This window comes from Saccostrea echinata, unplaced genomic scaffold (genome assembly GCF_033153115.1).
Source record: "Saccostrea echinata isolate AGI-Se365-2 ecotype Australia unplaced genomic scaffold, CSIRO_AGI_Sech_v1 ptg000042l, whole genome shotgun sequence".
Taxonomy (NCBI): domain Eukaryota; kingdom Metazoa; phylum Mollusca; class Bivalvia; order Ostreida; family Ostreidae; genus Saccostrea; species Saccostrea echinata.
In genome coordinates, this window is record NW_026889791.1 from 2,694,571 (window position 1) to 2,708,890 (window position 14,320).

Consider the following 14,320-nt stretch of genomic DNA (forward strand, 5'->3'; position numbering starts at 1 on the left):
TGACCACAACAATCCCAAATTTTGTGGGAATTGTGGGATAAGAATAGGTATGTGAAGTTATAATTACATTGTAATATATATATATATAGAGAGAGAGAGAGAGAGAGATGTCATGAACTGAATATAAAACAAAAAGTTGAAGCAGAGAAGAACAGAAATATGTTCAAAAGAAGTTTAACATTCTGATGTATTATAGTTTCAGATTTTTTTTTATCGGTAAACATGGTAAATACTAAATAAGAACCGAAAATGAAGACAGGCAGTCCTGAATCTGCAGTGAATTATTTGCTGAAATCAAACTAGAATGAACTATTTTACAAACCAGATCTGGAAATTTAGGGTTCTTCATCAAAAATCAGGTGAAAAGCATGACTCGCCATGCCATAAAAAATAATTGGGTTATGGGTAAAAAAAAATCTGGTTTAACACAACAGAATTGGGGGAGTTGGCAACTCTCCCCCCTCCCCCCATTACTATGTACATGTATCTGTTTTTAGGAACATTTGTAACCATTTTCATTACTATTAGAATATTACTAGTTATTTATGCATTTATCTATTTTATAGGTAGCAAGGACACCGGAGATGTTGAAAAAGAACCATCCATTGGTAAATTTATTGATTGCGGAAGTTCTAGATTTGAAGCAAATTCCTTTTGCCTTAAATTACAATTAATCAATTACAGGTAAACTTTGCTATCTCGACATCAGCAGAACTATCGGAAAATGTTGAGGTATCAGAGTTGAGACTTCATGTCCAAGACGCCCAAGATTTCACTGCATAGCAAAACAGACAGGTTTATTACGTACATGACTTCAATATACGGTAGTTCATCTTATTTCAGGAATCCCTCTATTTTTATTACCAAATCTAAGGAATTATAATAAAAATAATGTTTATAAAATAAGTTCTTTCTCTATATCGAAATCTTTCTAAATTTACAAAGTTTTCCAAAATTCCACCATTCCGTGTACGTGTAACTTGTTTTTTTGGTCAGAACAGGATATGAAATGTGCTCTATAAACTTCGAACCATATAAAGTTGACATCCGAGAAACAGAAAAAAAATTAGATGCATTATTTTTTTTTTTTCTCATTTCAAAAAGAAAGCTCATAAAAACAAAATGTGATGTTACTTGTGCATGAATTAAGGCTGATTCAGTTAATCATGTCATTAATTTGATTATTCAAGTTCCTGTTGAAAGAATTTTTAAAACAAAATATCTTTTAAAACATCATTTAATTCCTTAGTTAGAATTAAATTTAATGCGTTTATTATTCATTGTAATGCAGTAAGCTTTTTCAAATTATAAAAGTTGTGCTTTATGTTGATATTAATAAACGTCGGTACATTTAACGAAAATCATATAGATTTATCGATGATATTGCCCAAGCTGAACATTTAATTGAGCAATTAAAGTCTCGAAGAAGACCGAAGGGCTTGGGATTCTTCTACAAACACAGTCTGACTATAGAATGAATTCAGCAGTGTGTAGTCAAAACATGGGTGTGAAAGGTGTGAATTTCTTATGATGTTGAGATACACAGAGTCATCCATGCCTGACGAGTGACCATTTGACAAACAGTTAGGTTTAATAGAGCAGAAAATTGCCGATGTCGACATATACCAGGTAAATGTTGCTCTTGGGACTGTGAATATACCTGAATATACATCGAGATAAACAGGGTTGTCGACATTACAGAGTTAGACATATCAGAGTGTTTGCAAATGAAGTATATAGTAAATACTGCCGGGAGCACGGACGGACGTCAACATATCCCAGGTTGTCGATGTATCCGCGATGTCGAGATACGGAAGTTTACCTGTATTTAATGAATATTCAGTTGAACTTTGATATCTTGAACACTGATCATGTGGTGATATTTTCAGATGCCATGGATATGTCAAAGTGATTTGGAAGTTGCAACCACTTATTCTTTAAGTATGTTATCCCTGATATCTCAAATCCTTGGATATCTCAAAGTTCAGTCCCATCAAGTTCAAGATAACAAGGTTTAACTGTATTTATGAAAATTCACAGGTAGTCACAGTGAGGTGCTTTCTGACACTGATGACATGGAAATTTTGCTATAATTACATGTATACTACATTCATTTGGCATGAAAATACAATAGAATAATGTATTTCTCTAAATTTTCAGGTTGTGAGGTGCTCCCAGATATGGCAGACATAAAAGGTGTTGAACAAAAGTTATCCAAAGGTAAATTTACTAATGATTGTATAGTATATTCTACAACTTATAAAAAGCATTGATGATTTCCTGTAGGAAACACCTTAATACAGTAACAGATTTTCCAAGGCAGACCTCAAAATATTTATATCTATCATATGTACACACGCATGTCACTATAATAAATGATTAACTTGCTTACTTACAATAGTCATTATGAAATTTATTTTTTATGTGCTTCTCTTTATATGACATGTTGTGTGAAAATGAAGCAAAGTGCTTCCAGATTTGGTAGGAGACTTAGAATCTGATTAATGAATATCATCAATTTAAAAGAAATCTGAAATATCTGTGCTTGCTTGTCAACAAGTGAGCTTTGGTAGTCGGGACAAGGAAAGTCATCATGGTGATGAGTGGTTATGATTCAAACTTGTCCTCTTGAGCAAGCGGTCATGGAAATTGTTAACACCCTGTAATTTAGTAGATAAATTTTTGTCTTGAGCTTAAAACAAACATGATCATAGGGCCAAGGATTTCCCCAAATAGTACATCCTTGAGACAATGATTTTGCTAGGATAAAGTAAAATGATAAGTATGAATTTGTGTCTCAATACAAGTTTTTGATAATGTGTGTTATGTTTCTATTGTTAGTGTGAAGTCATTTTAAAGTAAATCTTTTAAGGTTGCAAAGAAAGTCTGGAGTTCCTAAAAAAGAAGTATGGCCCTCAAAGCCTGAAGCATAAACCAAAACCAAAACCAGATAGGAGCATTTCAAAAGTGAGAGACTATGGATTGAGTTTATGTTACAGTTACTTGTTGTCATAATAACAGTGTGAAACATAAATTGACACAAAGTAAATGGTCATTCCTCACATACAATGTACATGTTTTTGCATACATATACATGTCAACAAGAGTTGTTAATGAAGAATTGTATAAGCTGAAAGACATTAAAAATATTTTAATTTTTTCTTATATTCAGAAATTCACTAACATGCATGTATGGTACATGTATATACATGTGTTTGCTTAACATTGCAGGAACTGATTGTTCATATAATGGATGGTAAAAATAGGGCCTTGAAGAGAGCCTTCCCAACGGATGATGGACTTAGTGGCTGTCTGAAAATCCTAACCAGCTACAGCGATAATGCGGAAAATTGGATGTCCAAAATTAGTGACATGTTCAGAGGGAAGATTATTTTCCTTCCCTACATAATGGGAAAATGTGGTATTGAAGCAATAGAGAACCCCCAACAATTCACACTTGGTCACTTGGAGAAACTAAAAACAAATAAGAAATATGTACCACTAAAGATATATGCAAAGGCCAGAGGGAAAGGTAATACTTTAAGAGTTGTTTGAGAATTTACCTCAAGCCATCTTTAAAATTTTGCCCTCTCCCGACTGACTGGCTCAAAATGGCTCATGTCAATTTTGTTTTACCTCAAGAAAATGATCAATTTTAAAATTTTCATTCTAGAATTTTCTCATCCTGTCAAAAAGTTTTTTTAAAATATATTTTAGAAATTCTGCATTGATGTTGAAATTTTCTGGAAAAAAAATCCCTACTTACCTACTGAATGAATGTTTTTACCCAAAGTCAGGGAAGGACAGACAAATATTAATTTAAAGATAACCTTACCTAACTTTCATTGTATTTACACACACTTAATCCTTAGAAAAAAAAATACAAAACACCTTTGAAACACTTTGATGTAATTACAAGGATTTTTTCTATATTTAAAGGTCAAACTTAATTATAATCATGTCAAAAAGTATTGTTTTGTGTTTGCCTGAACATTCTTTTAACTGTATAATTAATTATATACTGGGTTATGGGCAGCAATTATCACTAATATTTACATCTACAGTGTAGAAAAAAATCAATTTCAATTCATTATCTTTATTGTAGAAGGACATACATCTAATAGCACATTTATAGAAATCATTATTATACCCATACTGATTTTTTCACTAATTAAGAGTAAATCGATATTTTTTGCTGATTTCTTGAAAATCACCCTAAAAAGACAGATTCCCTGCTAAAAGGACTTAAGGTGCGTCAGTTTGATGAACTGATACACACCTATTTGGAACACCTATCAATTTCTGTAAACAATGTGAAAAGTACCGATATGTTCCAAATAAAATCATGAATATTCATAATGCAGCAAAAGGAAAGTTTTATATAAGGAGGCGGGGCCTAATTTTTATGGGAAAGAGTAACTTGTTATTGTGTCATCAACATGGTAGACTAATATGCACAGAGAGATATACCAATCACATTATTTTGTTACAGTGTAAGTTGTTTATAATATAAACAAAGTTGCTTGCAGATACATGTACATAGTTAATAGACAATTGATTGAAATGCAAAGATCTTATTTATTATTTTTATGTACATTCTGAGTACTCAATATTTCCATTGCGCTCACTCCCTCCCTCCTTGGTTGGAAACCCATAGGCAGCAATTCCAAACAAACAATTTTTTAAGGATGGCCCAATTTCAGTACTGCATGTTTTTAAAAAAAATTTATCATGAAGTACTTTTGTGTCTGCCTGTTTGAAATTCAAATAATGGCAGCCAAATTATTGCATGGAGGACAACATTATTTAAGATAAACATTTTGTTATGCAATTAATACTATTGAACTTCAATATTTCAAACATTGATATCTTAAATACCATGGTTAGCTTGAAGTGAATTGGAAAGTGGAAGTTCCAACAGATTTGATATACATGTAGATGACGTCTGCTGCACAGATAAGGAAGTTACTGTAAATGATTGACAAGTTTTCTTTTGTATTTTTCTTCACTTTTTGATGTTTTAGATAGGAGAGAAATTACAGAAAAATACAAAGGGCAGAAATTATCAGAGGTTTTAGTGATTTACAATTATGTTTATTTTTTGTTTAATCTTTGAATTCTAGCATGTAATGATTTGATTAATTGATCTTTTCTTTTCATGATTTTGTTTTTCTGTCAGTCTGCTCATATCTAAGTCCATGTTCCCCTTGTAAAATTAATATATTTGTACCTACATGTATAAATAAGAATATAATGCTTTCAAAGTTAATTGTGCCATGTACATGTACTTCCTTTGATCTTTTATAAAGTAAATTGACAGTTCCAAAGAAATGAAGAATGTTGAAAATAGTAATGTTAGAGTAAAGTGCTTATAGGATGAGAATAATAACTTTAATCTTTTTCCTATTGTATTAAAAGAGCATCTTTAAGTTAAAGTAATTTTCAAAAGAATTATAATATGGTGGGCAGAATGACATGCAGATATGACTTCAAGGAATGTCATAAAGTTAGCATTACTTTGTTGTAGTGTTATTTATTTTCACAAAATGATTTATCATGATTTTAATTTAGCTTAAAAATAAAGATTTTATGTAAGGGACAACAAATTCTGTGTTTTCAATGATGTTTTAGATTGTGTGAGGGAAGATAACTTTTTCCTTCTTTAGGGCATAAAGGGAATTGAATATGCTTGCATGAAGTAAATTTTTCATTTTTTTTAATTGATTAAGAAAGAAATAGTCTTGTTAAGATTTAAATAAATAACCATAGATAAACTCAGATAATTTTTACAGCATTTCTTACTTTCCATGTAGCATATAGTAACTTTCTCTTTATTTGTTTTTTTTAATTTCTCACTGTTGGTTGTGTTAGATCATAAATTCATGCAAGTGCAATTTCTGTGATCTGACACAAAAATAATGTAAAATTGTCACAAAATATATTCTGTAAAGAAAAAAAATGATATTTTTAAACACATACTTTGTATCTTAAAGCTTATACATGTATATATGATATTTTTTGATGTATGCATGGTCATGATTAAATTAATAGACTTGTCGAATCTTTAAATGCAAAGAATAAGGTAAACAGTAAGGAATCTGTCTATATGAATGAATTAAAGGTACAGTAACACATCAAATTTTCTTATCTCCCATACAGAAGAGTGACATTACTATTTTTTCATTATTTCTTTCAATCAAAATCTCATTAGAAAATCTTATTTATGTAAAATGTAAAAATAGACTCCAGAACATGTTCCTAGAAACTTTTCAGTAACAAAAATTCATATATTTCTTAAATTTTCAAAAATAATTTTTTAGCTATAAAGTTACATTTTCCCACTTTTCACCAAATTTTGTAGCTTGGTCAAAAATAAAGTTGTTCAACTAAACAAATATCACTTCTTTAGTTAGAGAGTCTCATATTTAAACAAAGATATTTAAATTTTGTTAGTATTATTTTTCCTTAATTGTGAAATCAAACAAGAATCCTACTTAGACTTACATGTGCATTTAGATCAGTTCACCTCATTTAATAACTGGAGATAGTCTAGATAATGGATTAGGTGAACTGATAGCAAATATTTTTTACATCTTTGTACAATTATGAGCTTTTTAAAAATCAATTTTTTTTTTAATTAAGATATCTGATGAATTTGAAGACTTTGAAGAGCTGGATCTTGAGGTAGTTACATCATAATAATCAATTTTTTTAACATGTGGGCCAAATTTAAGGTTAAAGTGAGCTTTTTATGATAGGAATATGTCCATTGTCAATCTTCATTGTTTTTGTCATAGTAAACATTTAATATTTTGACTTCTCCAAAAGCATTGGATCAATATCAACCAAACTTGGCACAAAGCATACTTTGATGAAGAGAAAATTTATTTATCTAAAGAACCACACCCTCTTGGAAGGGGAGAGTATAAAATAAACAGAAATATGATGGATGTCATCAAAATATTTGTTCAAATCCCCACCCCCTATTCCCCAGGATTGGTTGTGGTGAATTAAAATATGGGATCCAAATTTTACATGAATTTGAATAAATAGAAAAAAAATGTTTGGAAATCTCCTCCTCAAGTGCAGCAGGAATATGATGTGACAGTAATATGCATGTATGGAGACTTTTGTAGTGCAGATTTAAAGAACTGAATGGTACCTGGAGGTAGGATGGGGTCACATTGGGGGTTAAAAACCCATTTACCAGTACATGTGAAAGCAAAGAAATAATGAAAAAAAAATATGTTTTCAATAGTTGCAGTGCCACACTAATTCACATTGCAATGCAACCTTCTCTTCCATTGGATTTAAGTTTCCAATTAAAAAACAAAAACCAAAAACATTGATCATAGGGATAGGATTTGGCTTAAATAGGGTATCAATTTTCACAAAATGCATGCATATGGAAGTAAAATGCTAAAAATTTCTGATGAACAGCAAGGCTGTTTCAATCATTTTGTTATGGCAGCATGATGTAACCACCCCCCCCCCCCCCATGTGGATTCAAGTTCAGTTTAATCATGATCCGCTTGTGCTAAGTTGGGTTGGTTAAATTGTTCAGGGAATAAAAAGCTTCTTTTTTTTTTTTAATTTAAATCTTTAGCTTATAAGCAGAGAGGATGTGACTTTGGTGAGCATTGTGACTCCTGCTCCACTTGCTTTCATCACTGATATGCCTTAAGAACCTAAGTGCAATTTTGAAATTAAAAATTAAAGATTATGCAGTAAGTAATTTTAAAATAGATGTAGTTCAAGGAATTTAGAACACAGATACATGTATATTTTTCCTTTGCAGACCCCAAAGAAAGAGAGAAAACATGGAATGAAAGCATCCACAGAATGTTATGTAAGTGATCTGACCCTGTTTAAAATGAATTTTGCATGACTTGTATTAATTATTTTTCAAGCAAGCTGTATAATGGTTATGTGCAGGATTTGGAGCCATCAACATCAAAGGAATTAGATGGGAAAGGGTCACCACTAGGCAGTAATGTAGAGGAACAACCACATAGAAAAATAAAATTGTCTCCAATCATTATTGAAAATGAGGTATGTTTAGTACAAGTAAATTGCCATTGCTGTTTATGAAAGTTTTTTAAACAAAAATTTTAAAAGTTTCTTGTGGCTTCACAATTGAAGAAATTAGTCTGAAACTTCACTGAGGAAAGTCAACAAAATTTCTAAAATTGACCAGAATTTGAAAGAAACTGCATGCATTTGGATGTATTTTTAGGCATCAAAATATAATTTACCACTGTACCAATTAATAGTGTGCTCTGTTTAATATAAGTGATTATATGAAAGCTAGAGATTGTTTCTCTTAAATTTGAACTTACATATAATATTTGAAGATTTTTATTAGGGATGGCCACATGCAGTAAACTGACAAATTGATCAGAAAGATCATACTGGGTACAAATTCCATATAAAGCAGTCAACATTTTTAGAAACTTTTGTGATGAACTTACTTAAAAATTGTGCATTTATTTTAAATGTAGGGTTCTGATGATGATTGTAAACTCCCGAAAATGGAATTATCAAGATCAGTAAGTGTTTATTTTTCATGACTTTCTAGTTGTTTGGGTTTTTTTTCATTCTACAGCTTAAACTTTCCTAATAGTGATTGGAATGTACATTGGTACATTTGTAATAGTTGGGCATACCCATATACCCTATCCAAAACAATACCACTGAATAAAATTTAAGGAGACTCGCAATAGCTTTTTAACTACCCCCCCCCCCCCCCCCCCACCATATGGGTATAATGGCAAAATCAATTTTTTGCTATTGAAAACTCTATTAAATAACTAGGTGTCATTTTGCTAGCCTATTGCCAACAGTTCCTCCATTTTCTTTCTTTTTTTTTTTTTTGGTAATTATAGTTATTAATTTAAATAAACTTTCAGTAAATTTGGATAATCTATCAAATAACAAACATTTCGCTCTTAACTTAGTCATAATTTTATTATTACACAAGGTAACAGGATTCATTATGATTTTTGGTCACCTTAGTCACAAGATATTTCATTTGCAGACCCAAAAGGAAAAGAGAAAACGAGACATGAAAGCATCCACAGAATGTTATGTAAGTTGTCTGCCCTTGTTTATAATTACATGTAATCACATATGACTTGTATTATGTTAGTATTATTCTAGCAAGCTGTATAATGGTTATGTGCAGGATTTGGAGCCATCAACATCAAAGGAATTAGATGGGAAAGGGTCACCACTAGGCAGTAATGCAGAGGAACAACCACAAAGAAAAAGAAAGTTGTCTCCAATCATTGTTGAAAATGAGGTATGTTAGTATGTTTTAGTACAAGTAGATTGCTTCTTTCCTAATGAATCCATGTGAATATTTTCAATTGTATTTTAAATACTTTCAATGGGGGATATTGTTCATGGTCATAAACTTAAAGCTAAATATGACTCATTGAAGAAGAAAAAATTTTCCTCCCTTTTTCTCTCATTTTAATCTTTTTCTTGAGCACTATTATAAACCGCAGACTTCTTCACAGTCTGAAGATTTTGCTGTACAGATCTTACTTGTATAGACATATATATAAACTAGTATCTAAATTATATTGCTATTGATGCTCAGTCTCCATAAAATTGTCAAGTTTATGCAGCTATAGCATGTCAGGGGGAAAGTAACATCAATTGCATGTATGATTTATTACAAACAAACACAAATGCATGTAAATGTATAAACAAAGAAAACTTTAGAATTAGTCAACATCGATCATGAGTTCCAGGTGTGCATTTTGGTTTAATAATATATATTCTATTGCTGATATTTGAAAGATGAAAACTACCTTATGGCTATTTATGAGTCCAGGAAAAATAACAGTTTAATTGTGCAAACATTTTACCAATCCATTGCCTTTAAATTGTAATTCAATAAAGGACTAAAATTGGCTACTCAGTCTGTGCATAATTTTGGGTCTGTTTGTCATAAACTTCATGTATTATGTGTATTCCTTATTAATGATAGGCAGCATTGTTAGACACAAGAGTTATCAATCTTGTTGGTAGAAGTATTTTTTTTTCTTCACAATTGATGTTGTGCTTATGAACACATCTATAGGCATCAGAAGCAAATTGAAAGGGGGGGGGGGGGGGGGGCTATCTGAAATGGGGAGCTAAACCAACAGAAAAAGGTAAGCCCCAATTTTCAATGCCTATATTATGTCCGTCTTTTGAAAAAAGTGGTGCAGGAAGCACTTACAGATAAAATGAATTTTCAGGTCTTGAGAATCTTGACTTTTTTCATTGTATATATATATATATTTATATATATTTTAGATTTCTGATGAGCTACCAGACATTGAGGTACCCTCTCTTTCTTCAGACATTAATACAGATCCTAAGTCTGATGCTGTATGTAAAAGATAATGTATACTAAGTACACATATTTGTTATCTTTAAACAATACATTTATACATATGTGTATAGAAATGATTATGATATTGAAATAAGCAACAATTTAACATCAAGCAATCTACTTTTTTTCTTAAAACTTCACTAGTCTAGTTTTTCCTTAACAATGATTTGGAATGAGATAGTTAATGTAATGACCTGTTCACACAGAGAGTTTTAATTCGCATTAAATTAATGAGAAGTGAAATAATGCGTGTTCCCATTCATTTCTTAATCTTTATATGTATGACTTTTCTTAACAGGGGTCTGCGCTTTGCTAGTGAGGCGTCCAAGGTCCTTTTAGGGACCCAGACCCCCCCCCCCCCCCCCCCAGATTTGCACATGTTGTATAATGCTATCATGATGTCATTTGCAAATCACTTCAAATTGTGCAGAGCAGATCCATTAGACATAATGTCATGGTGTCTGTAATCATTTCAGTAATAAGCATAATTTCACTTTGTTTTTCACTAAAAAAAAAAATAGCATAAGTACCTATATCTGACCACTGACATGTGGCATGCGACTTGATTTTGCCATTACGCACGTGTCAGAATTTTAATTCTAATTATCTAAAGAGCTAATGCGGAGTAATTTGATGCACAGTAATTTAATTCAAATTAAATTAATTTGTAATCTCTGTGTAAATGGGATTCAAATTTAATTTGCTGTAACTTACATTTGATTCAGATTACTAGTAAATTCTCGGTGTGAACAGGGCATAAAAGTATTTACTGTTCTTTCTTTTAGCTTTCGAAGGAGGATGTACCGGTATTAGAGGATTTGCCAGTAAGTTGTCAATATTGAATACATGTATGATATATGTTTACTGCTATCTTGTTCTTAATATCAAAAAGTAATCAATCAAATGAGAAATCGTAAAAGTGGCAGTTTCTCAACATATATGTACATGTATACATGTATATCAGATTCTTTGATTATTTTCAGCTAATGGATAGTGAAGTAGCAGCATTTTGTGATGTAAGTGTATACCATATTAAATATCTTTAAAAAGTACTATTTATTTTTCAAATTGGAATTTAGCAGTTTTTCCCAAGAACACTTTTTTATACAAGTATGGATACATCAGCAAATGTTTCTTTATTGTAGGTCTTGGAAAAGAAGATAAAGAGAAAGGAGGTTTGACATTATGATCCAGTTATCATATAGCAGGATTTCTTGGCGGGTGTAAAATTTGGCGTTTTGCTTGTTCAAATGTATGCCAATCATTTTAGTGTAATTAATTTTAGCGGACACAGGGTTTGAACACATTGCAAAAGAACACTAAGAAGAATACTGAATATTTTAGTGATTAAAATTTTAGCGGGCTACTACCAAACCACTAAAATAAGCCAAAATTAGCACCCCGCTATACGGTATATTGTCTTGAAGTGTTCACTTGAAGAAGTTCACTGCTCATAACTTACTTCTCAGTAATTCTTAGTAAACCCTATTTCCCAGTACATGTACTTGCACACATAGTACAATGTAAACTACTTTATTTGCCCTTGAATGATCAAGGGCCATTGGAAAAAAATTAATTGGACTTACATAAAATATTATGTTAATGCTTGGAATTGTTAATTCTGTCTAGAAGGGTAAGTTTTGTACCTGGTATGTCTCTAAACCTATATTCGATCTCCAAAACCAAAAGGCTAATTTCAATCAAATTCATATTAGGCCTTCAAGGGTAAGTAAGGAGATGCCAGAATAGAAGATCAAAGGTTCACAGGTGAAGATATAGAAGAAAAAAAGAAATCTGTAAAAAAAAAAATCTCCTCCTGAACATTAAGACCATGTTAGTCATTTTGGAATTAAAGCATCCAACATGTTGAATCAAACTTAGTAAATCACATTCTCTTGGGGCTAGATTTGGGCCAAATATAGGATTAAAATTTTTATGGGAGTGGAAAGGGGAAAAATGCAAAATCTTCTAAAGATCAACAAGGCAACCGTCTCTTGGATGAATTTTATGGCTTATGGGCTCTTGTTTTCAAAAGTATTTGGAGGTCATATTAGGAACTGAAAGGCCTATTAATCATAATTTTAAATTGCTTTTCAACTTCAAGATGGCAGACGGAATAGCCTTGACATTCCCAGACAATGGAAAGATGGTGACTGTGGTGTATGAAAATCATGGGGGAATGTCATTTTCTAGGGCCTTTCATCATACAGACACAGTACAGGTATGATACATATGATGCATGAAAAGTGCACATTATCATATCATAAACATAATGAAGACAGTAATCCTTGTATATGTATTTAACAAGAGTTATTACTATTGAATCAATTTTCTTCTTATTACATGATTTGGATTTAAAGTAACAATTTTTAAGATAGATGCTAACTTGGCCATCATGAGTTGTTACATGTAAGAAATAAATTGAAATGATACGTTATATGATGAAAAGTCATCAATGGGATACTCTAGTAGCCAGCAAATTTGAGAATGATTTTCTCACTATAAGTGAGCATTTGATAGTAGAGTAACAAATTTTTGGCAATTCTAAATTTCAAATTGAAAGAATTCGAATTTAATTTTTAAAAATGTCTACAAATTTTGGATATAATATGGCATTTAAAAAAATGTTCAAGCAGCTCTGGTATGTACATGTAGGTCACCATCTGCAATTTTGGAGTGAATGGTGTTTTGAATGTATACATCTCATAGCATATTAAATGAATAGAAATATATTTTCCTCTGAATTTAATGTACTTTTAATGCACATATTAAGCTGTCTTATTCACACAAAACAACAGTAATTGGACAATTATTTAACATCACAGTGGAGCAACAGAAAAATGGATCTCACATAAAAGATAATAATTGAAATTTTTTTTTCCAGAAAGAAGTCTTGCACCTTTGTATATTGATGGTTCTTTTTTTTCAGAGTGTGTACACATTTATTTGTCAGATTATTGACCCAGAAATTCTCCCTTCTGTATTCCATTTGGAATGCATTTCACCAACCACCTGTACAGAAAGAGAATGCATTCATTGTTTTGAGCTCACAGAGTGTTTTGAAATGCCAATTGATAAATTGCCATCATTGTTGGTATTGAAAGAGGGGGTAAGAAACTTATACATACCGGTATATCTTTTAAACATGGTTTGTTTCTTTACTCTGTACTTCCATAAAAGAAAAACTTGAGTCTTGATGCTTGCAGTGAATCAAAACTTACTTCATATATTTTACTTAATTTCTTTCTCAGACAAAAAGGTTCTAAAATATTTTTCATCAGCTTTTTTGCTGATAACTGATGTCATAGCTTCAGAACTGTTGCATTAAGGTTTTATATTTTAGTCTTTGACCATAACACTACAGATCCTGTGATGCAAATATGGTCAAATTTACATCGCAAGATTTTCTGCGCATGGTGGGGGGATGACCAATATACTCAATTGTTTTGAATTTCTTGTAGGATGGCAGAAAATTCAAAACAATTGAGTTTATTCGTTGGTAGAGACGGCTGTAACAAGGGTTACAAAATGAATAAAATATACAGGTTGGTTAAAGAATGTGCCTGGAATTATGGAATGAAAGGTTGACCAATGCTGGAAAGTGGAGAATTCTCCCATACCATGCGCAGAAAATCTTGTGACATAAATTGCACTGAGATCTGCAGCGTAATGGTCAAAGACCATGGTCAAAGGTTGTGTAAAATCATAAATCTACAGTTCGACAGCTACTGATGTTAATGAACAATTTTAATTCTTTTATATGTATACATTTCAGAATTATCTGGTGGATGAAACCATGACATTTTATGGAACTGTGCTTTTAAAGAAAAACTAGACTGGCGGGTTCTACATAATTGTCCTGTTTATTTGTGTTCATCTTTTGATTAAACTCTTAACCAAAGTTCACTGAAATCAGAATGCCTGTCTATCATA

At 31.5% G+C, this 14,320-nt stretch overlaps 1 protein-coding gene across 2 annotated transcripts; it reads left to right on the plus strand.

The window, feature by feature from the left end:
- Positions 1-574: 574 nt before the first annotated feature.
- Positions 575-14,257, plus strand: LOC133201056 (uncharacterized). 2 transcript variants are annotated; one of them, XM_061336858.1, is made up of 17 exons: positions 575-608; positions 2,161-2,220; positions 2,873-2,967; positions 3,232-3,532; positions 6,643-6,684; positions 7,799-7,849; positions 7,936-8,052; positions 8,502-8,549; positions 9,038-9,088; positions 9,185-9,301; positions 10,309-10,383; positions 11,173-11,211; positions 11,371-11,403; positions 11,533-11,562; positions 12,492-12,608; positions 13,317-13,496; positions 14,163-14,257. In XM_061336858.1, exons 4-17 carry the CDS (start codon positions 3,512-3,514, stop codon positions 14,220-14,222), a joined length of 981 nt encoding a protein of 326 aa, XP_061192842.1. In that variant the 5' UTR covers positions 575-608; positions 2,161-2,220; positions 2,873-2,967; positions 3,232-3,511; the 3' UTR covers positions 14,223-14,257. The 2 variants fall into 2 exon arrangements, with proteins under 2 accessions (XP_061192842.1, XP_061192843.1); XM_061336859.1 differs by lacking the exon at positions 11,371-11,403.
- Positions 14,258-14,320: the final 63 nt, after the last annotated feature.